Genomic DNA, 24513 nt, shown 5'->3' with positions numbered 1-24513 from the left:
TGCCAACACCAGCTGAAACGTGGCTCGATACAGATATTATTGTTCTGGAATGCTGTGTAATGAATTCCGTGTACTTGTGTCGCGATAAAAGAGAGTTGGCACGCCTGCAAGAGGCAACGCATGTCGCGTATCGCCAAACAAACGGTGCTCGATCTACACGATGTTGCCGTTAATTGCCGATAACGACAATATCATGGCTGCTATGGAGTCACGATTTTTATGGAGATTGCCGCGAATAAGTCACGACTCTCACCGTGTCCGAGATTTATCCTGGCACGCATATCTGCCGCGCGAAGCCGAGGAACGTCGCAACGATGGAATCGCTGGAGAACAGACGAAAGACGATGGTGTACCGCGACATCGCGACGTGCCTTTCCAATGGTCATTATTCGTTGAAACGGATGCCACGCTATAATTAAACAGTGACTCGGGGGATTCCGTGGAACTGGTCGCATAACACTGGGTTTAGGGAGCTCTTATCTTACGTAATCGTGTTAACTGTGTCACGGACATGGTTCCTGGGAGTAGACGTGAACTTTGCCCATCGTAGACCTGTTACAGGTTTCGACGCTCGAGTTGGCGGTCAAGTGTAACCCAAGTGGAATTCTAGTTCTTTCCGCCATTTCGTTCGTCCTCTTCTACCATGACGTAACCTGCACTTATTCGAAGGATCAGCGAAGGGGGTAGAGGAAATTGAAATATGCGAGATGTGCTTGCTGTAACTTTAATCGATGGAACATTCTTTGCCACTTAAGGTTCGCAGTCCAAATACGCGCTAACGTTGGGTTTCATCATCGTCTATTTTTTCGGGGAATTTTATTTCCTCCTTTTTTCGTTCGTCTCTCGTTCCGGGAGACCGTCCGACGTAGACATAAATCTTGACGCTCCAAGATTCGAGTTCAGGCTGTTTTGTGGAACAGATTGGGCTGGTATTCACGTTGAATGTCACGGCGTTCTTTTCGGCTGTTTCGTAAAAGGATCGTCGGTCATTCACTTCTCTGGATTCCATAGTGGTTCCCGATGATGAAGCGATCGACTGAGCTACCGCTGCTTAGGCTCACGCCACTCGTTTGACGTGTTTCGTTCTTTTTTTTCTTCAGGAAAATGTCTCGTTCGTTTCGTGACTCTGGCAGGTCATCATTAAATCGACGCGCGAACGAGTGGTGCGTTGCGACCAATTTTCTGCACGTGTCTGACTTCAGTCTGCGTCACATTCGAAGTTCCTCGAGCTTGAGTTCACACTCCATGCTCTTCTTAATTTCGTATGGTCCTTACTGTCGCTGATTGGCATCGAGCCTTGGATATCACGGCATATCTTTTTTAGAATCTGAATTGCTAGCTTTTAATTATCTACTTTTTAGTAACAGGCACGTGGGAAAGATGTGTGCGATTGTTAATCAAGTTATGTAGAAATTTATTAAAAAACTAGTGCTCATACCGTGATCGAGCATAATTTTTACGGTATAATTCCATCTTATTGTTTTCGTCGGTAGATCAATAAATAATTTTTGCGCTTTTTACCGAGTTTTCCATCGTATAATAACGTGGCAGTCGATAACGCATCTTAATTGGTACTTGACGCGCGTTCTTTATCATTCTGAAAGACAATCGATACATCCGATGTCATTTTTATTTGTTTGCCACTGATTTAACAGCCAAAGGATGAGATTGCTGCTTTATTTCCATTTCATTTCTCACTTCTCAGTCTTAGATATTCAAATTAAGTTCGCGCGCGTGTTTTATTCTGTCGTTAACACGTTTGATTACTTTTCAAATCATCTTCGATGCGTTTAACATATGTATATTTAGTTTCTCTAGCGGAACGGTCTTCTCGCGTTTGCCAGCTAGCAACAGAAAGAATTTACTCGACAGAAGCGGTTTAAGTATGGAACGGTGCTTATTGTGATATAGAAATTGTTCCAGTCTCGAGTCTAGTTACCGTCCTTCAAAAACAAGTCGCCAGTTTCTACGTCACGATTTTTATAGCAACACCGGGGAAGCATCGTAGAGACAGAGAAACGGAATACGATTAGGTAATCTTGGGAAACGCGTTTCTGTTTATACGAGAACGATGAGAGATTCGCGTTAATAATTTTTACTTGAATAATATCGTAAATAACTCGTGTACGACTGTTGCGACGTACTTTGTCGTAAGACGGCGACAGGCCGTTTGTCGGGGGATTTCGTTTGCGGTTATAACAGAACTCCGGTCGTTAACGAATAAATACGCGATAACGATAACCTTTTAGGATACGGTTCTCTCGTGTCCCCATGATTTTAGTCGGACTCGTCTCGTGAAATTTAAAAATATTCTACGAGCCGAATCGATTAACGATGAAGCTAAAAATAAGTCCATTAACATTTCAGAAAGTACTGTTACGTTGTCGCGTTGCTTAATTTCAAATAAACTAACCGCGGAGCGAAAAGTTTCGCGAAGTATTTCGGACGATCTCGTCTGCGCCGTGCGACATCGCCTGTGCGCTCGTTGAAGTCACCAGACGCCACCACGGAGACTTGAACGATGCTCGTCGCTCTACGCAACGGCTCAGCTTCCGTAGCGGCATACGAAATTCTATCCAATCTCTTCTCAATCTTACGAACGATTCGACGAACTACGAACTATGATCAAAGAGATTGAATTGATCCACAAAGAATTACAGTTTCGCGTTGTTTGTGTCTGGACGTAAAGGCAATAATGTCTACTAAATTAGAGTAATGATCTCTATTCTCGTCTTCGAGGGTCGAGTAATGATACTGTACTACGCATAATTCTTTCGCGAGGAGGAATTGTAATCGAATGGATCTCGTTACGTTGTTACGCAGCGTGTACGCGTGACGTTTAAAGAGCATCGACGGACGACCAGGAAAATCGTTTATCATGACACGTAATTGGAGTTTACCAGATGGCGGCAACTGATATCGTCTGCAAGCTAACGAAACGAAGCTCGATCATCAGGCTGCTCGCGTTTATAGAAGAATGGTAGAGTAACCTATACGGGGAGATCCCCGCGATCTGATAAGCAAACTTATAGTCGAGATCAAGTTTTCAAGCTATGCAAATTGTGATTGACTTAAGTGGAGTAATATGTCAACCTGACAATGTATAATATTGTTCACTTTTTCGAACCTTACGTGTTTCCGGAAATTCCAGTTGGTTATCGATCAAGGTCGAGTCTCTTACAGTTTCTTTCCTCGTTTGTCAGTTCTCAGAGAGGTCGACCGCGAAATATCGTAAACCCGGCCGCTTGAATGGGTTCGTTTATTTAGTCGTCGATTACTTAACCAAACAGTTGCCAAGTGAATTTTCTTTCATCAGCGACGAGCTGATCGTTTGGAAAGCAAACGCGGTTTCTGTTGGAATTCAATTATAGATCGATTATGTAAAGCAAATCTCTTCCAGTCTTACAGATTTGTTTGCTGTTAGACAAGCACGTCGCAGGTGTAAAAAAATCAGTTTCCCTTGTAATTCTGTTTCCTCACTGGAATGGATATATTTATAATAGCGTATGAATATTTATAAAGAGTTGTCAGTCATATTGACATCTCTTTATTCCTCATTCGAGACACATGTAGGTCGCGATTAGATTCATAGTGATACAATAGGTCCGCAGTCGAACGACGACGTTCGTACGGCTGCGATTCACATCGTCCTCCGGATATTTGCGATTTATTGTGTTCTTTATGAATTGTACGTCAGCACAGGGTTCATAAGATCTCTCGTGTTTTTTTTTTTCATTCGGTTATTATGCAAATCTCCTAATTTTTCCCTGTTTGTTTCTTCGTTTTATGCTCATTATTCACGGCGCTTTTTTACACTTAATTCGTGCGAGGCGAGATTGAGATGATTTTTATAAAAACGTGCTGGTAAACATTTTTTCATCGCGTCGTAGTTTGCGAGACATTCGGTTTCGTTTCCTGTCGTGCAATTGAACGTAACAGTAGGGTCTTGGATTCATTGTGGTGCGCAGCAAAACAGGAGGGCAGAAGTCTACGTTGTTCGACCTGGAACGATCATTTTCGTTATAGTTTCATTAGAATAAAACGTCGAGGCGAATCGAATGAAATTTTCTCTCATCTGATGAAACGCGTTCAGTGAACGGAAGTGTGAGTTTGGAGATGGACGCCTGGCGAGCTGCAACCTTCTCGCGTCGGGAGAGTGTATGAAAGCGAACGCGTCTTGGACGATTTCAGTAAAGAAAACGAGGAAGTTAGCAAGTCACCTGGGTAATTAGCGGTGCAATTGTAAACAGGATATAAGAAAGATTAATGGTCGCGTCTTTCTTATAATTTAATTTTTCATAAAATTGATAAACAGACTGGTCAGTGGAGTTAATTGGTCGTTACTTATTGACACGTATACGTGTTTTTCCATTAGTTAAATAATCGATCCTAAGTATATTTCCTATCGAGAGCACATCCCATAGAGCAACGAGTATCTCGTAAACTTCCATTTACTCTATGACATAACGGCTCGCTGTTTTGTCTTTAATCGTCCATTGATGTCACACCACTGTTGCAACTCAGCCTGCTAATTATTTTTTTCGTCACCGCTTTTTGTCGTCCGTTTCGCGTTATCACGCGCAACTACGAGTCAGCTTTTTTTCCGCCAGAAGAAAATGCACATGTTTACAAACGACGATACTTTTTGCCACGCTCTCACGGCGGATGAGCTGATTGAATTGTTCGGTAATTTCCAATCGATTATGCAAAGGTGCAGATTCAATGCAATCAGCTGGTTCGCCGCGATTTCAGCGAGCGTTGCGTTAACGAGATTCAGGAATGTCTACGAGGTTCAGAGAATCAACGCGAATCCATTTTAAAAAGCCTGCATTTCCAATGCTAAACGGACAACTTTCCTGAGAAACACCGAACCGGCGACTCGGTTGTGATTCATCGCGATTCTGGCAAACTAGTCGCGAATCGGCGACTTTTTGACATTTCCAGCAGTTAAAGAAAGATTTGCATGCTGGCCAATCCGCAATCGCAATTCACCACGATTTTCATATTTGGTTATTCCTACTATCGAGGAATTGTTAATCAGTTGCGTACACCTGCGCGCGGGTCAAACAGGCACGATCATTCAAACGGTTTAACTCTTCAGTCACCGCTCTCAGGATCATTTCGTTAACCTTTTGATGAACGAAAATGTTGCACCTGTGATTTTTAATACATTGATACTCGAGCGTTGCCATTATTTGCATAAGTAAATTCGTAATAACAGGAATTTGTTAGAACTGAATTTGCAACAGAGCGACCTCAACGCCATCGTTCTGTTTCCGATCGTTTCGAATTATTTAAACAAATATATCGAATGGTGTATTAGTAGCTTGTTTGGAGGCATCGATACTTCGCGTTCGACAAAATTTATTACACCAGCTACATCTCGATAGAAAAAACGGACGGAGGCAGCGTGTTTGCAATAACCGACGCGGCGACCGATTGCAAAATCGAAGGGGGAGCCGATCGTTGGAGGCAGCAGTGAACCTCTTGCCAAATACGCCGGGTCCTTTCTTCGTCGCTTCGTTCTCTGCGATCCTCGACTCTCCTCGACGAACTCGATGAAATTGCGATGAAATTCCAACACTCGTCATCGTTCAGGATCACCGATTCTCCGTCGATGCCTCTCGATATCGATCAATTCGTCTCTCCGTTTAATTCTTCTCTTCGTTCGCTCGTCGCTCGAAGAATACTAACAACGATTTATGTTCAGAAACTTGGTTTTATTGCAACGCTCGCACAGGAATACTTTGTATCTCGAAACTTCTGGGTTGCCTCATCCTCTGAAGAGTTCTGTGTTAGGAAATCAGGGTGGCTGCGAGAGAAACGAAGGGAAAAACCGATGGAAATTTCATACTCTGTCGTTGACAAGGGGAATAGAAGATAGAAATGCCGATGACGATTTCGTGGAGCGTTTCATGCGATTAAGTTGACCTATATTCGACGATCGTCGGTCGTAAAATCGAGCAGGTGCCGGTAAAAGTAAAGCGAGCTGCTTATCGCTCGGTTACCGGCTGAGGATCGCGAGCCGTTACGAGAAGAAAATAATTCCGCCTCGAAATCGGTCGCAAGCACGTTTTGCAACGTATTTTCTCTTTCGCGGATGCGCACGAGAACGCAAAAGTGGAGTGGGCTACCTAGGCCTTCTTTCTCTGGTGTCGTTCCACGATTTCTCCGTCGAGCCTGTCTATCACTGTCCACACAGCTGCACCAGTCAAAATCAGCCGTTGTCGTCGCCATACAAACGCCCACCTTGCATTCTCGTGCGACACCGTTGCAAGTAAAATATTGAAAGATCGGTAGACACGATAAAGAAACGAGTTCACGCGCTACGTTCAGTTTCGACGAACCAGATCGCTGACTGCATGTATGCGTTCCATGAAGAACGAAACAGAAATCGGTCGAGTCAGCATCCATTAGCCTCCCTCGAGCCATAACTCCAAGCAAAATTATCCGCCGCTTTCCACTCGGTTGCCACTCGAGATTACAGCAAATTATGTTCGTTCGCGAAACCGACGATGCGAGGAGCTCAGTGAAAATCGGCAGTTTCCGGCGATCGGCCACCCCAAAATCCGGCTAAAGAGCAACTCGCCCCACCACCAACTCCATCGTGGCCAAGCTTACAGTTTGGTACCCCACTTCTGCCAGGGTTACCTACTCGTCCCGCGTAAGTAGAAAGTAACCGGCACGGTTGCGCGTTCGGATCGGTCCTCTTAGTCCATCAGAGTCGCCGGATCGCGCGCTGTCGGAAAATCGTCGCGATCGACCCTCGAACGGATCGACTCGTGCTGATTCGCGTTATCGTCTCGAAATCGCGGCGCTCGAAGTAAACGAGGACGATTTGGTGCTTTAACTTCTGAGAGAAACCGAGTCACCGATGGTAGATGGACGTTGACGAACGACCCCTTCGTCGATCGACGATGGACCTGTAACATGGATCGTCTTGCGGTCAGCTTTCGTCGAATTCAATTTTGGTGAGAACGTACAGCTGCCTCCAGATCGTTCGCGAGTTAATTACATTTTAAAGTGTACGCATTCCGGTCCCCTCGTTGCATTTCCATATTGTTTCGTTTCGTACGAATACAATTGACACTGGAAGGTATCGATTGAGGTAGTCGAGAGGGGCTGTGAATTTCCTAATTCGATGACAGCGACTCGATTCTTCAGCGATCTGTCTCGCAGAAGAATCGTCCTTCCCAAGGTTTTCTCATTGAAACATTCGTTTACTGTTGCACTTCTCCAACCGGTCTTTCTTCCTAGGGCACCACTGCTTGACACTGTTTCCTACAATCTAGCCGACCGGTTCTACCTATCCGCGGTACGTCTCATCGGGTTCTCATTTCCGCAATCCCGTTATACACCACGGAATCGATATCAACCGATTTGTTGCGCGATCAGCGAGAACGACATTTTCCTTCACCCACCCTGGACGACGTACCTCTTTGGTATTCGAGTCGTCGACTCAACTTTGTTACATGTTTCCGCCTTTTACCGTTTCTGCGTTAAATCCAGTTGCTTTAATTCAAGCTTACGTAACTCGTTACGTTCCATCTCTGATCAAATAATGAGTCGACTGGCGGGCTTTTCTCGCGTTTTCCGGAACGTACGTCCCGCGATAAGTAGAATATCGATACGTTCACGGGTGAACGACCAGCGTTCGAACTAGAAATCTAATTGCAAGCCGGCCGTTGCAATTTCACTGCAACCTGCACGCGGCACGTAACAAGCGTCCCTCGATCTCACCGCCGCCACCGCCTAAGGATTCGCTCCTGCTGACCGGAAGAGCGCGATCGCTCGCGGAGAACCCCGCCAACCCGTTCAGACCACTTTCCATCTTGTCCAAGATTCCTCGAAACTTGACGCGTTAATCGCGGGGAAGAAAAACCGTGCACAGGTGGGTACATTTATTAAGGTCGAGCTGAGAGATACGGCGTCGTATTGCGTAAGCGTGAAAGTGCAAGAGCACGCTAGGAAATGGTCAATGCTCTTTCGCGTCGGTGGATACGTTCGGTATTTCGAACGGTTTTCTTCGCGTTCCTGGCTGAGACGCTAGCCATGGTCCAAAGTCCACTCGCGAAATGTCAAGGAGACGCCAAACTTCGTCTCTGCTGCTACGATTTTTGGCCACTTCGATGTCGCCATAGTCTTCGACTCGTGGCTCAGCTCGTGGACGCGAAAGAGTATCGCGCCGCACAATTTCGCAGTATGACCTTCCACCTTCACTCGACATCCTGTTTATCCACGCACGCGTCTCTGCTGGCGTTTCCGTGTCCGCCAATGAAATTTATCGAAACCCCAGTTCTCCTTGCTTTCTCATTGTGTCGCGTTCAGAAGGTTTCCTGCCTCGTATCGTAGGTGTCGTATTCTTATTTTTCGATCGCGGACTTCGGTATCCCCTATAAATCCTCCTCTTTCTATTAGTCTGCCCAAGGGGCTACACGCAGAAATCTATTTTCTGCAAGTTTTTCATCGCACTTGCCGGTGGAGGACGTCCAAGGCTGTTTCTGACATTCGAGCAATCTCGCTCGAGGAACACGTACATTTCCTGTCGCGTAACGTTTCCATGAATATTAGAAACGATTATCCATTGTTATGCATTTAAACGAAATATCACCGGAAGCTTGATACGTAAATAGACGCTCTCCATGATCAGTGGATTTTTATACATTTTAATTGCAAACGAGGAAATCTTTCTACCAGTTTCCACGGTCGCTTTATTACGACTGAAACAGGACTGCGTTAAACGGAAGCAGGCAATCGAGGACGTCAAGATTCGGTTAATTAATATTCGAATATATCTTTCGACCGGCCAAACCTTTTACCCAGGGTCAAGTAGAGCGACGGTACATCCTTCTTCTGACACGAAAACGGGAGCAGAGCAGAGCAGAAGAGTGTGGAATTCGAACAGAGTTTCGGATCGTGATTCCGCGCTTTTGCACTTTCCAAAGAACGCTGAGCATTACATGACCGATGATACGGTTTCTCGTTGAAGTAACTCCTCGTCGCTTCCTCTTTGACGCGACTGGAAGTTACACGAGCCTCTGCGCCGTGCCTTCCGATTCATTCAATAAGGAGAAAAGAAAGCGACGTAACTTTTAAACGAGGAAACGAACGAGTCACGAGCAACAATTTCCACGATATCTTTCAGATGCTATTAAATTCCTCGCCATTAATTCCAGCACATAATTGCATTTCTATCGCTACCTGGTTCTTCCACCTCGCACGACCGTCAGCATCGAGTTATACAGATTTCGCGCGAGTTTACCGTACCGCCTATCCATCCGTCAATCGAATTAATTACATTAATAAATCGAACGATTCAAGTCGACCGGAAAATTTCACTTCTGCGTTGGTTAGCGTAATAACGGAGTGAAGGTTCCAAGAACAGTAAAAGAGAGCGAAAGTAGGAACAGAGGCGATGTCTCTTCGAAGGAGAGCTCGTGCAACGTTCGTTTGCCGATTCATTCGCTCGAACAACGTACGGGGATCCTGATCTAACCTACCTCGAACAGCTGAGGTTACTCGTAATCGTACAGTTGAATATTTTGTTGGAAGTTTTCCACGCGGTTCGCAATGCCACCTGCGATAAACGTGTAAATAAGTGAAAACAACAATTTACACAAACCGAAGCGACTCGTTTCGCTTTCTCATTGCGTGTAACGTTTCATATTCAATAAACGAATCGAACGTTTTTCCTCGCTTTTTATATTAAAAATAAGTATTTTTCCCTTTAAAATGGCGCGTCTCGAAGAGTAAATTCCCCAGAGAGAATCGCATTCAACTTCTCTAACTTCTGTTCAAGAAAACAGACTCTTGCTGATCGATTCCAGGCGATACGTAAATACGCAAATCGCTACCGCTTTCTTCCTGCTTTCTCGCGGCTCGATCGCGACCAAATTGCCCGCTGGTTGCGTAACAATCGGATTTCGCGAGCAAGAACCGTGGTCTTGCGGTCTTACCTCACTGCCAATGGCAACGAGCATGATCGCGTGCTCGATCCCTGTTTCTCTCGCGTGGTATCGTCAACGAAGTAGCGATCAAGAAGAAGGCGTGGCGAATGCGTCGACTCGTCGATCGAAGAGCCCTTTTGAGCGCAGTCGAATCTCTTGGAATTTTTGCGGATCCCGCGGTTACATCAGAATTACGTCAATGTAGCTCTTTAACCGTCGAAGAAACGCGCAGCGACGCGAGCGCATGCAAATTATAAATCGTTATTTATAGCGTAATATATGTAGAAACGCATTGGAGGGAGGGACGAAATTACGTATGGTAATTGCGAGTTGTTAATAGACCGACTGGTTAGTCGATTTGATCAACGTAGCGTATAATCAGGGAAAGCAACGGCAGTTTGATATTCCGAGGAATATCCATTCGTGTATCGCTGAGATCGTTTGTTCTTTTTTCGATCGAGGATAAGAATTGATAACAGGAACCGCGCTCTGAGCGAGTTACGTTGAACGTGCAACCGAACATCGTTGAGATCCTCGTGCTAAATAGCACGAATTGCGATTCGAACGATGCTTGGGGTATTTGCGATATATTCGATATTCCATGAGCGTTCGTGGCCACGAAATGAACGAACGAAATCGGGTAGACGGTGTGCTCGTATCAAGGTTACAAAGTTATGGTCCCTGACCAATGCGAAATTGATCGCGGTGCTTTTTGCTCGATCACAGGCATTGTTCGACATCCCAGAGGATCGTGGGCGATTAGTCACGCGCGAGAATAGAGCAGGCATTCTTGGATGAGACGGAGTTTGGGGACCTCGCGAACGTTCAATGCTTCGTGGCGAATGTAATGTACAGTTTTTAGCCGCTAAACACTCTTTCGAAGATGTATTTGCTCGTAGAAATCGCGGCAAATAATCCATGACTTCTTTTCCGTATCATAGCGTTTCCTATGGAAACGAGGCGAAATGGTACCCATCGAACGTCCCATTGCACGCTCTCTGGACCAACTGATATCAAAGGCGAAGGGAACAGGTACGCGTTTAGTGGGTTAACAAACAGGTAATCAGCGTCGAAATTAAATTTGCGACGGCTGGAGCAGTTGTGTTTAAAACGGAGAACCGGTCTCGGTAACCCTTCGAGGTGTAACGCGTGACACAGAAACGGTCTGGGAAATGGGAAGACGAAGCGGCGCTGGCGGCACACATTTCCATCCGATACTCTCGAGTCGAGTTTAGCAATCGTACAATGTATCCGATGGACGCTAATTACAGGCATCCTCTTTGATATTCATGGCACCTGAATCCTCGGTACATTTTACGCCGTAAATTATTTCTGTCAATTGCGATTAACCGTCGATACACAGCGAAGAAAGCGAGATAATTAGAATCCAGGCAGCGATTAAACGGCCGACGCGCGATTTCAAGCTCGCGGCGCACGCCTTTTTCCCTAATTGACTAGCTAAACCGTACCTGCCGAGAGCAAACGTTCGCGCGAATATGTACTATGTACATAAGCCAGTGACGCGTAACCAATGACACGAGCCTTCCATTCCGCTATGAAACGATCCATAAATTCTCTCCGCATGATTAGCCGAGTGCTGATCGTGAGTATAATCTTCCAGGTATATAGCAGTCCATTCCTATTCGCGACGAGTCCAATTAACGAACGAAACGTTCGTCTTCTCGAGGAAGAAAGCTCGTTACTATCGCATTGTCAGAAATACGCAACAGTTTAAGAGCATAGCTTTAGCAGAAGTTTCACGAATTGATCGTGCTGCAAGAGAATTCGCTGCGCTCTATTATCGCGCATCGTTTGATTACAAAGATCCACGCGAAGCGATTGCGTCTCTCTTTCTCTGTTCGAGAGGAAAGTGACTGCCAGAATGGGCAAGCGATCGCGCAAGTTTACGACGACGAAAACTCGGTGCACATCGATTGCGTGGCGCGTAACAGGCAGAGATGCTTGCGGTTAGCGGTACAAAATGAGCACGACTCTCAGTTTTGCAACGAGATTCTATTAGCGGACGTTTAGCGGCTTAGCGAAATGTGCCATTCACCTCGAAGCGACGCTAAACGCAGCGATGATACAGCGGAATGGGCTTTTTCATTTTCGCGTACTATAAATTCGCCGCAAGGTCTGCGATTTCACCGTGTCGGTCACTAGTAGCTGAAAGTAAGTTGCGCAAAGAGACGTTCTCCAATCAAATTGAGGATTCGGATGCGAGTACGCGAGAAGCGTGCGAGCCACTCTTCTCTCTTGGCAGCTGAGTAAGAAATCTTGACGGTAAATAGCTATATGATCGATGACAGGTAGACACGAGTGCAAACTTCTGTTCGTCAAAGCCGTTGTCACGCTATTAATCGTGCATCGAACCTTGAATACATCGGTGGATCGTTAAAGGAACGCTGGCTACGTAACGGAGCCTGTATTTACCGAACTATGCGCATGCGTGTGCAACTAAAGTCGGTTTTTGCTTTTCTTTTTTTGGTAAAATCTTGCAAGCGAAGTTGCATCTTTCGCGGGGAGCTGTTACTGTATTTACATAATCGGTATCTCAGTTCTCATGTAATCATTTTTTACAATATGTATCGGTCATTGACGCGTGAGCTAATTAGTCAACGATAATTGAAAGGACGGAATCTGAGGAGAAATTGTTCGATCGATGCATATCGGTATGTTAGCGCAACCTTGGTGATTTTTAGCGGTGCAGAAAAAACGAGCTCGAAAAAAAAGCGAGAGTCGTTTCGAAGTCGCGGCTAATGGACAATGTTGCAGGGGAATTGTAGCGTGTAGTCGACCGTTAGACGTTTTAACAGGTTCGTCGAAAGGCAGGAAATTTAGGCCACTGAAAGTCCCCGCAGGAAACTGTTAATTGGTCATCACGTTGCAACATGTAAACGTACGGAAACTATATCTCGAATGATATTTAACGGGAAGAAGTAGCGGTTGTATGAATATCTACGATCGTCCACCGATTTTTCATGGACTTTGCTTCTTTTCTATCGCTTCACAAATTTCTGTACTTTTTCCGCCTACTTCGTAAACATTTAAATAACGTCGAGAACGAATAATCATTAAGAAATAGAAAAATATTCTACCAGCAATACGAATACCTTGCGAAAGCTTGATATATTCAGGATGCATTAAATGACACTTAACTATCGACGATCGATATAATTTCTGCGCTTATCAGTCAGACGAAACGGGAGACCAGATCCGTATCGAATTAATAGAGACGTCTAACTATTGGACGCCTGTCGAACCAATTACCGAGCGTATCGAGTCTACAACGTAACGTGGAAATGCTCGATTGATTTCCCCGATGACCGGTTGCGTTTCAGGTTGCCTTCGATCCCACGCGTGACTCGCGATCGTTGAAAACCCACAGACTCGTCTCGTTACTCGAATCGATCGGATTGCAAGCCTCGCGGAAACGATCGGGGGCAAACCGTTTAAATTCGATCGATGGCGACCCTAAACGATGTTTAGAAAGTGTTAGCCACTAAGTAACGCGCCATTATCGTCACGCTGTTCGACGAAGAATTCATCGTTCTGTTCGAATCGGCTCGAGAGGAAACGGGAGGACGTAATTTTACGAGCGGTCGTAAAATCGCGTTCGAACGGGGATTCGAAATGGTCGCTTAAATTGGAGAATTGTTCTGCTGGACAACAATCGGCTGACACGGTTCCCGAGTGGAAAGTGCACGTTTTAAGAATCCGCTTTAACGCGCTGCGATTTTTGCGACGACTTCTTGCGCGGGGATAGTTCTTCTGCGCATAAATTCCGTTCGAACCCGTTCGAGGTAACGTCTGACCTAGAAATAGGGAAAAGGAGAAGGTAAAGGGGAAGAAAAATATGGCACGGTTCTTTTGTGCGTAGTGTAACATTGCCATTGGGCAAGCTGTCTAAACGTTGTTATTAAAAGACTGCGAAACCGTGCCCGTTACTCGAACGCCCATCGAATCGTTCGGTGTGGAATTAGAACCGGTTCGAGTAGCAGATCTCAAGCGGATACGCACATTTCTGCAATTAATATTCTGTTGATACTGTTGCTCGCGCAAACACAGATAACGGACTGCTAGAAAAATTGAATATCATTTTAGAAAGATAATATTTAGTTGAGCGATGATACGTGGCTGACGCGGTACGTTCGTTTCAGCTGAGCTTCCGATGAACGCGAGCGGCGTCGTCCACATCGACAGGATGTCCAACATTTACAACAACTCTGTGGTCCGATTTTACGACTACGTGTTCCACGATTTATCCGGTGAATTGCCGTTGTTTTTCTTACGTTCGATCTGTCTGTTCGCTCATTGACGCGCGAATGTTGCTTTTCAGATCCGCGGACGAGGGACTGGTTCCTCCTGCCATCGCCAGTGCCTGGTGCCAGTCTTCTGATCGGTTATCTGTACTTCGTGCTATCGTGGGGCCCGAAGCACATGGAGCACAGGAAATCGTACCAGCTGCGAAACACTCTAGTCGTCTACAATCTGCTGCAAGTGCTCCTCAGCTTCTGGCTGTTCTACGAGGGCCTGGACGCGGCCTGGCTGCGGAAGTACAGCTGGAAGTGTCAGCCTGTCGACTTCTCGAACTCGCCGGAAGCTCTCAGGGTACTCGTTTCGAATGTATCTCGTGTCACTGGACGCTCGAGCGAATGAACTTGTTGCAGGTAGCCAGAGGCGTGTACATATACTTCCTGGCGAAGATCTCGGAGCTGTTGGACACGGTGTTCTTCGTTCTCAGGAAGAAACAGAGCCAGATCACGTTCCTCCATCTGTATCATCACACGGTGATGCCGATGATCTCGTGGGGCGCCGCCAAGTACTATCCTGGTGGACACGGCACATTTATAGGTACGATCTTTGATTTTCCATCGCGATCTTTCGTCCAGACTGAGAGTTCTCTCGTTCCAGGTGTCATCAACAGCTTCGTACACGTAATCATGTACACGTACTACTTGCTGGCGGCCTTGTTACCTCAGTACCAGAAGTACCTGTGGTGGAAGAGATACATCACGACTCTACAGATGGTGAGAATATTTTCCTCGTAACTCGTAAACGCTTCAGTTTCTTTCCTCCGTCGCAATCGAAGAAGGAGGCATCGTTCTCTCTTTTTGTCGAACAGGCACAATTCTGTCTGACGTTCCTGCACACCTGCCAACTGCTGATCTACGACTGCGACTATCCGAAGTGGTCGGTGGTACTGATCCTACCGAACGCGGTCTTCTTCTACTTCCTGTTCGCCGATTTCTACAGCATCGCGTACAAGACGACGGAGCCGCGCACGAAGTCGACGGAGCGCAAGGAGAACGGGGTCGCGAACGGGAAGAAAGCTGCGAACGGTTACGTCCAGAACGGTAAAGGGAAGACGGAGTAAGCCCCTCGCGGTTCGAGCGAGAAAATGGTGGCGAAGTAGAGGAACGTCGCTCGAGACTCGAAGCTGAATTACTTCGTGGCTTTCGTCGATGCTGATGGAATCGATCGTGCAATCGCGATCACGAAGCCTTCTGGATCGCTCGCTGGAGTTGAGGAGAACGGACGAGTTCGTTCTTTCGAAGCTCGCTTAGCCCTGGTATGGCTTGACAAATTTAGAGTGCTCCTGGTCCTAAGTATCCATCGCGTACTTTTTCAAGCTTTCTAGACGAACTTCCTAACGCGCGAGTTGTCTCGAGCGATTAGCAGAAAACGGTGGCCTTCACATTTTGCGATTTAAAGGGTTTATGTCGCGATCAATCGTGTTACCAGTGGTAAACTCAATGCTCAGAGTCCTTGGAATAATTATTAGCGACACTACTCGTCGAAATCCATAAATCGTAACATCTTCAGGCGTCCCGATGCGGGGATGTTTGCTCACGACAAATCGATCGTTTCTTCTTGTTTGTCGTTCGCAATCGTTATCCGCATCGGTAAATTAGATCCCTAGTTAATCGTCTAAGGTTGTAAATATAAGGTGATTAGCGATAGGACACTTAGTTTAAGGCGAGATTGTAAGAGGCACGTGTATCTTCAAAAATCGATAATATCAACTTTATTTCTTGGATTCAAGATCGATCCCTTACCACGTCGTTGGGCCAGAAAATTGCCAGAAATTGCCGGTTGCTTCGCTGTAGAATGCGATTTGAACGGATATCTTTTGATAATTAAGTCCAAAGATCATGGCTTTAAGCTTCTCTCGTACTTGTCTCATTGGAAAACGCTCGAGATCGTTGATTCGATGGTGGAATCCTGCAAATAAACTAAATTTCGACTGTACCTACTTTTTCCCTGTACCAGAGGTTTTCTCAGAGAAACTTTAAGTGAGCAGCGTGACAAAAAATCGTTAATCTCGCTTTGTAATATTGCCGTGCCTGTCATAGACTGTAAGTTTGAGAAACATCGGTCGCAGTCGTGCACAGACGACTGAAATAGCAGATTGCCCGTAATTATGCCACGCGTGGTCGTACATCAATTCTAAGGCAAGAGGTTAAACAAGCAATTGTAATCGATTGTATTAAAATAGCATGGGACTTTAGAGAACCTTATCACCATTGTACAAAAGTATTTTCTATAAGAAAGAGGAAGCGCACTTGAAGCAAACGAGATGTAAAGGAAAACCGAACACCCTTATCCTATCTTAACTTCTTTAATCGTTTACAAATATACAAACTATTGACACGTGTCACGATTGACAGTAACACTTCTGCGAGCTGTCAAACGTGACAGGTGTACACATTTTCAGATCGCTCGAAGTACGTGAGAATTTAACCGCGCGTGTCGTCGAGCGAACCGACGGAATATATATCGCATTTACCTTGAACGCGTTGCAAGTTAAACTCTCATCACCCGCGGTAGTTGCAGAATAAATAGCAGCTTTAACATTTTATGTACACTATAGTCGAACGCGTGCCTATACACTAATCGCGCGGAATAATCGACTCACGACGTGCCAACGAAATTATAATGGTATAAACACACCGACGTTCCTTTCGCCTGTGTGAATTCCCGTTAAAGTAATGGCGTCATCTGGCGAACGGTTCGAGTCGTTCGAATGAAAGCCAGAGACGGAATCTCTCTAACGCGATATTAAGAAACTCCAAATTTCCTATGAAAAGTTAATATTCTTGGATAACACGCGAACCGGATTATTCGAACAGACGCGCGGCTCGCGTACGAGGAAATGGCAACGATTCCGCTTGGTTGAAAGAAGAGAACGGTGACGACGATCGCGCGTGCGTCTACGGTTCCTTCTGTTCGACTTTTTTTTTCGGGTCGCAGCCCACTTGGTCGACCGCCCAGAGCTATTTGAGGTTGTCCTTTCTCCGGTCAGCCGGTGATCGTCCTTACAGCCGGTGTCTCTTTCTCCGAACGACGAACCGCTGTTGGACCCATTGGCCTAGATCGAGAGGAACCCGTTACTGTACTCGAGAGCTCGGCTCATCTAAATTGTACCACTCGAACGGAATTCATACACGAATCCCTTCAGCGTCTCTGAATTGAGATCTACAAAGTTCCCCCTAATTGTCTCTCGATTTACAACCTTCCACCGTTAAATTATCGTTAGGTCGAGCGAGGTATTAGGCCTCCTTCTTCCTGTACGCCTTTCTGTAGAAGTCGCTGAACAGATAGATGAAGATTATCACGTAGGCCATGAAGAGGCACGTGACCGCCTTTGGTGTCTTGCAGTCCATCGCGAGGATCATTATCAAGTAGCTCAGCATTATTATGAACTGTAACTGTCGGTGGAAACGAGCACGGTTGATGTCACGTGGTAAAAATAACGTAACGCGTGCGTGTACAGAGGAAAGAGAGCGTTACCAGTTGCAACCAGGTCATGTACTTCTTCCACCACAGATACTTCCGGTAGCGAGGGCCCAGGGCGGCGATCAGGTAGTACGTGTACATCACGATGTGCACGAACGAATTCAGAAAACCGATCAGAGCACCTTGTTCTCCGGGTAGAAACTTGAGGTAACACCACGAGAACACCGCTGTCATCGCGTGATGGTAAACGTGCAGGAAGGTGACTTGGTTCTGTTTCTTCCGTAGCACGAAGAACACCTTTGGGAAGAGAACGCGATGAACAATCTTCCATCTCGCAATAGTCGACAGTTCGATCACTTACCGTGTCCAGAAGCTCGATTATTTTCGCGATGAAGTACCACCAAGCTGCTTTCGAGACCTGTTTCACGTTCAGCATGCGTTATCATTAGAACGAATTGAAAGGAATTCGCGACTCGACGCGCGGTGACTTACCGCGGTTTGAACCTTCAAGTCCGACTCCGTTGGGTTCACGATGTTGCATTTGGGTGACAGTATGAGACGTCCTACGCCAGGATCTAACGACTATCAGAAGGCATGTGAATTTGAGTTGGGAAATTAACTTACGTCGCGAACGATCGTAATTGCGTCAACGAACGTTACCTTTAGCGTCAGCCAGATGCTGAAGAGAACTTGAAACGCATTGTACGCGATCAGTAGAGAGTTTAGCTGGAAAGCCGGTCTCTTTTCCATCATTTTGGGACCAACTTTTAGTACGAACGCTAAGTAGGTCCCCACGATGCACAGCATGGGTCCGGGGGAGTCCATCATCAGCCAAGTGTCGATCATAATTTCTGAAAAAAATACAAAGCTTCCGTGTCTTTGGTTGGAAAATTCTTCGTCTTCTTCTTCTTTTTCATTTATTTGAATATTTTGACCAAGCGAAAAAATCATTAACGTAGGTGATCTTTACGCACGACGAGTAACGATATTTTTCTTCATTGTACACAGAAGTAAGTTACATGAATGAACATAGCAAAAACTGATCTCTCTGCACGTTCGATTCGACGTTATCTTCATATTGCATTCACGAGAAAACTCCGCGCGGTTACCTTTTTTCGTCTCCAAAATGTCGTTGTAGTTGTTCACCATCAGACGCATCAAGTTCGACATGGTGGCAGATTTCTCGGTTACTCTTCTTTAAGGAAACGCTGAAATAGAAACAGTTCGTTTCTTGAAACAAGTAATTTGATTTGAGAGCGTTGGGCGCTCCTCGGTGGCGGCGCGAGCTCGTTGCGCGCGAATCTGAACGTTTTACAATTTCCACCAAAAACGTGTAATCGAACGACGAACAGATTTGGACGTTACCTGAGATTCTCGAGGACTCCTTGACCGTTTTCAGGGCAACGCGTCGAATAGTCGCGTTGTCGCTGTTGGTCACGGCTGCTCGAAAACTCACTTAGCACTTGGCGTTTACTTGTGCCTCGACGAAGCTGTCCAACTGGTCGTCGGAGGGAACCAGAGCGTACCAAGAAATCGGACGGTGCGAGAGAAGCGGCAAACTGATCATCCGTCGACGGAAGCAGCCATCAAAAGGACCGAGCAGCCGATCTTTTTTCACTTACCCCACCAAAAGCTGTAAAATCGAAACGCTCGCCTCGATGGGGGACCGGTGAGGTCGCGGAGAATGGGGATAAAGACTAGGTCGCGGGAGAAATAGGCGACGCATTTGATCGTGTAACAAGGCCTCTATAAAACTGGTTCTAGTAATCTTTCACATAGATGTGTAGCCGATGTTATTCGTACCGATCATCTCGATCGACTTTTTGCTTTATTCGATTGCGTGCCGCCTAAACGGTTTTAAAGCAAAAACCAGTCGTGAATCTCAGGCGCAACCGACGTCTTCCTCGAATATACATCACCATTCTCGTATGATACGGCTCTCGCTGTTTGGTCGCTCTAATGAAATATCTTCTGAAACTTATCTTCAATTTAACATTCTTATTTAAGTAGTAACATTCGCATGTACCCATGGTCGCATGTTTATCGGCTCCCATACACCCTGATATCTTATATGCCGTGTCGTTCCTTTCGTGGGGGTTGTGACTCTCACCTACAGTCGCATTAAGAATCTCATCCTCCATTTTTTGTTTGATCTGTACTACATCATCCTCTGTTAGCAAGCTGGCATCCCTTATCAGCTTCCATTGGGATCCGCCTCTTGCAATCTGGTGATCGATTCAATCTTTATTTCGTAAATGGACAATTCTTGTTGTAGCAGTACTTTGTTTTTATTGTACTACCTTCAACTCATTAGGATTCTCCATCTTATCGACAAGTCAATCCGCGCTTTTCGCTATATAGTTTAAGTACGTAGAACGTCGCCACAACCACTGGAAAGATTGTAATATTTCACATATATTTATTGCAGAAGCGTAGCCGATGTTATACGTAAACGAAGTTTTAAAACAAGAATTTACCTCGCCCGCGGGCACAGCCGTCATCTTAATATAGTCTTGACATAAATCATCGGTCCCACGTGATTTAGCTCTTACATTCTGATTAACATTTCCAGCGAATCGTCGCGCCATTTCGCATTCGACGGGACTAAATGTCAGATTCGTTCAACTGTAACGAAACTAAAAACTTGTGTTTCTGTTTTTTACTACGCGTGGCCTATATAATGGTGCAAGAAAGACCTTAGCGTATCACTTTCATTCTAATGAATTAAATACGCGCGGCAGTGACCTCTCGATCGCATTACACGCAGAATTAACAGCCGCGCAACGTTTGCCTGGGTCAATGAACAAAAATCCAAACAGGAAGTATTCGAACGGAAGCGACTAAGCACTCTTGAGCGAAATTACCGCGAAAACGTGAAACATCTTGCATTTATTAATTACCAAACGCCAATCGAGACGTCACGAGCTGAAATTGGACACGGAGAACAGCGTGGGAACGGCGCGCCCATTTGTGATTAGAAATATTTGCGAATATCGCGACAGGCTCTGTTTGCACGGAATAAAGAAACACATACATGAACGGGGAAGGAAATCGTTCCATGTGTGAGAACGTGTTTGCTCCGTTAAACTGTCGCGGAGGTTCCTCGATGATGGTTCAATATTTGCAACGAACGTCCAGACACCTTTTCATCCCAACGAGCCGTGTAATTTCGCACACGAAGATAAATATATTTTACATTAAACACCCCATTATCGGCTAATGAGATATCACCACTGCGACCACTTTGAAACATTTGCGGTTAAGATAAACGATTAACGTAGAACGATGGCAAACGTTAGTCTACTTGCTGTTTGCGGAGCAAGTAGGTTCGCATCCCAGGTGGAAGACGTTACGCGTGGCAGTAAAATCGGAAGTAGAATGAACGGTAATTGGACGTACGCCTACCCGGAGGGCTATAATAGAAAACAAGCTATATATTAATCGACCTGGACGTTTAACCTGGTATCCGTCGATGCCTGGCAGATCGAGATTCAGAACGCTTCTTTAGCGGCGTTCGCCATGAATGGCGACCCGACCAATGCCGCGTGTCCGCGCTTCCGAACGTATCGCGAGCTAAAACCATTACGAGCTTCTTACAGAGGCTTTCTAACGCAGTTACTCTCATAAAGTGCACGTAGAAGAAAACCGTGGAACGAGGTCGAAACGGATCGAGATTTTGCAAAAGGCACTCGAGGGAAAGAAACATGCAAATGACCCGCATCGGCATCGCAGTTTTTCTACAGGGTAATTATGCTACGATATCCAACCAGCTCTCGTTAAATCGGATAGGTTAAAGTCGCACGAGCGTAGACTTTGATCGCATAAATAATTGGGTTTTATCGTCGAATGGATGCTGACATTTAATGCGATGCTATCCGATATTTTCCACAGGTAGCGCAAATAACGCTGTTATTATGGCGCTGCGATGACTAAAAGTCGCAAACATTTCAGGGTCACAAAAACGGAATTTTTAGACGCAACGGCACTTGCTCTCTAAATTTACTACTCTCTCTCTCTCTCTCTCTCTCTCTCTCTCTCTCTGTCTCTCCCTTTTACCGTTCCCGCTGTTTTTACCTTTCGCCTGGACCATTCGTTAAAACATTCAGAAAAGTGGGTCGACTTTTTCGAACGCGTCCTAACTCGGCACCGCTTTCGTTTCTTTCTGTCTTTTTTTTTCCCAATCGATTCTCTCGGTTTCGGTTAAATGGGTTACGGTGCCGCGTATATTAAATGAGAGAAGTGGTGCGGCTGTTGTTCATCATTGTCTTTAATCGACGCGCGGTTGACGTATACGAGAGGTCTTAAATATAAACATGAGATTGCGAGTAGAAAAGCTGTGGTGCCTCCGCGCAAATCGACTGCGCGCCGCGCATCACAACGACCAAACCGCTTCCGTTAAGCCGACTTTCTCGGGGCTCTTACGCGAACCTAAACGAGCCTCGCGCCTCGTCGTCGTTTTGGACATCGAGCAAGGAATGAGGGTGCGACAGTGGAGGGTGGAAAACGTAGAACGCCACGCTGACACGTTAGAACGATACGCATTTATTGGCATTTCACCTTTCCGTTCGTTACTTCCGGCGAGACACCGTTCTTGTTGCTCTTCGACTTCTTGATGTACGCCTTGTAATAGAAGTCGCCGAAGAGCGTGATCATGAAGAAATTCTGCGGGATCATCACGGTGGCGACCCATTTCGGGAAGCCGCAGTCCTCCGACCAGATCAGCATCACGAAGTGCAACAGTATCACGCAGAATTGAGTGAGCTGCAGCTGGGTTATGTACTTCTTCCACCACGGTTTGCTTATTCGCAGCGAGGTGACCAGGTAGTAGCTGTACATCACCACGTGGACCAACGAGTTGACGGTGCCTGCGAGACAGACGAATCGCGCGAGTTAGAACAATGATGGCTCCCGATTCGACGGTTCGGACACGGTTACCAAGGAACACGATGTGACCGCCAGGCAGGAATTTCACCGCGACCCAGGTACCAAACGTCATGCCAGTGTGATGGTAAACGTGAAGAAACGAGACCTGTCGCTGCTTCTTACGAAGAACGAAAAAGATCGTTTCCAGGAAGTCGAGCACCTTCAACATGAAGTACACCCATACCATCCTTGCTATCTGCGGAGGAAACGGTGCGTTTGATCAGTGAGATGGTGTCTCGAGGTTGGGATAGGTTAAGTCGGACCAGAGGGTAGCTACGCGTGCTTACCTCTAACGCGCGAGGGCTGTACGAAAAATCCACTGGCTGGCAATAGATATTGTAGTCGACCAGCCAAGTCAGCGTCATTGCCTGCCGATTATAGATTCAAATTGAAGCGTACCTCTTCTGTCGAACGCTACTACTTCGGTCAAATGTAGAACAAGGCGAACAGTTCGCTTACCTTATAAAATACGAAGGAACAGAGTATTATTTGCAGTATGTTGTACAGTTGCATGATCTTCTCCAAGTTGAACGGCTTCCTCGTCGCCATGATTGAGGGGCCCAGCTTGTAGACGAAGTACAGATAAAATATTAGTATACTTACGAAGAGCATCGGCGATCCGATCAGCAAGAAGTCTTGCGTCCGAGGATCTTCCACGAACAGAAAGGGTCACTCGTTTATGTCCACGTTTAATCGTAAGCGTGTATGCGAGAAATGCACGTTTCAATATACCTGCCCATTCCTCGTTAAGGTAACGGTATCCCTGGTAGACTCGTCGTATCAACGTAGCCATCCTGACGTCGCCTCGCTGTCGCCAGCAGTCCTTCCAAAATCTCTCCTCAGTTGATATTCAGAAAATTCTGACCGAAACTTTCGCGATCCACTTCAGCTTTTCATTCTGCTGTCCCGTCGATGAGATCGTCGATGGCGCGGATGGCGTCGAGGAGCAACGAAAATGGCACGTTCGAAAGGGAATCCGTTCGATCGAGCCGCTGCTAGCAGCTCCCCGATCCAGCCAATCCCTGAGGAAACTTCAGACAGACTGGTGAAGTTATAACGAACTCGAAACATGTTGCTATTGTATTTTAATCGATCGGCAATATAAAAATCAGATACTTACTTATACCCCGCGTATACCCCGCGTTCGTACACCGGTGAACTTGTTTGACCCTCCTCATTTCAGGGTACACCGTGGTTTACGTCGATGTAAATTTCAATCTCAGAACAGCTCGAGTAATGACGTACTAGTATTTCGACTCAGAAATAGTTTCCATTTTATGCTCGCCTCGACGTTGTGCAATAGATATTAGATTCGCACCGAAGATACGATTGAAAGTGTTTTCAGCTCATGTATTCCGTCAAGAACGGGGGTTTACCGATTTGTTTTCCATTCCGTTTTCACACGGTTAATTTGAATCACGGGGTCAGCATTAAAAGTCCAATTGTATATTCATTGTTACAGTTTAGACGCGCATTACCAAGAATACCGCGGAAGCGAGGAAAACTAGAATGCAATGGTAACGTATCAAGTTGTACAGACCAAATCTCGTGTACGCCGCGTTGCTCTCAACAAAGTAGCAATTTCCTTCTCTCGATCTCTGAGAAGAGATTTCCGGGGAAATATTGAATCAGAGATGACGCAGAATGTCGAATAACTCAGATCGTTGGTAAATAACATTTTATAAATTCGAGTACAACGAGCCACCCAAATAGCTGACAATGACCATGGTATCGGGCGTACAACTCGGCAGACCGGAAGTGTTTATCAACTAACGATTTTATATACGCTCTGGTTTTCGTATTTGCATAAATAATGTTTCATTTGTATGCTGTATTGTAGGCTGCGTAAGTAACAAAGCAATTAACATTGCATGAGGTATATTCGATTAGAAGAAACGTGTTA

At 45.8% G+C, this 24513-nt stretch overlaps 5 protein-coding genes across 6 annotated transcripts in view; 2 read left to right on the top strand and 3 right to left on the bottom strand.

Moving 5' to 3' along the window:
- LOC143425292 (uncharacterized) overlaps positions 1 to 24513 on the bottom strand; it is a 270075-nt gene that overhangs the window by 119417 nt on the left and 126145 nt on the right. The window lies entirely within an intron of this gene.
- Positions 1 to 24513, top strand: part of Rpl27a (ribosomal protein L27A) — a 163081-nt gene that overhangs the window by 123105 nt on the left and 15463 nt on the right. The window lies entirely within an intron of this gene.
- On the top strand, positions 6637 to 15387 carry Sit (stuck in traffic). 2 transcript variants are annotated; one of them, XM_076897968.1, is made up of 6 exons: positions 6637 to 6675; positions 14108 to 14215; positions 14287 to 14558; positions 14618 to 14801; positions 14862 to 14977; positions 15073 to 15387. In XM_076897968.1, the coding sequence occupies exons 2-6, from the start codon at positions 14119 to 14121 to the stop codon at positions 15322 to 15324; spliced, it is 921 nt and encodes a 306-aa protein (XP_076754083.1). In that variant the 5' UTR covers positions 6637 to 6675; positions 14108 to 14118; the 3' UTR covers positions 15325 to 15387. The 2 variants fall into 2 exon arrangements, with proteins under 2 accessions (XP_076754083.1, XP_076754082.1); XM_076897967.1 differs by lacking the exon at positions 6637 to 6675 and adding an exon at positions 6846 to 6971 and having other exon boundaries at positions 15073 to 15386.
- Bond (elongation of very long chain fatty acid james bond protein) lies at positions 16652 to 19119 on the bottom strand. The gene is given in 6 exon segments (XM_076897993.1): positions 16652 to 17659; positions 17742 to 17984; positions 18049 to 18174; positions 18312 to 18538; positions 18797 to 18895; positions 19053 to 19119. Coding segments are annotated over 5 exon segments (816 nt in total). The 5' UTR covers positions 18858 to 18895; positions 19053 to 19119; the 3' UTR covers positions 16652 to 17500.
- Positions 22225 to 23440, bottom strand: LOC143425199 (very long chain fatty acid elongase 7). Its single transcript, XM_076897824.1, has 5 exons — positions 23343 to 23440; positions 23070 to 23260; positions 22898 to 22978; positions 22623 to 22806; positions 22225 to 22552 (listed from the first exon to the last, which is right to left on the bottom strand). The coding sequence occupies exons 1-5, from the start codon at positions 23401 to 23403 to the stop codon at positions 22230 to 22232; spliced, it is 840 nt and encodes a 279-aa protein (XP_076753939.1). The 5' UTR covers positions 23404 to 23440; the 3' UTR covers positions 22225 to 22229.

The sequence above is a fragment of the Xylocopa sonorina genome, chromosome 7, assembly GCF_050948175.1.
Source record: "Xylocopa sonorina isolate GNS202 chromosome 7, iyXylSono1_principal, whole genome shotgun sequence".
NCBI classification, from domain to species: Eukaryota; Metazoa; Arthropoda; class Insecta; order Hymenoptera; family Apidae; genus Xylocopa; species Xylocopa sonorina.
This window is presented reverse-complemented; position numbering and strand designations above follow the sequence as displayed.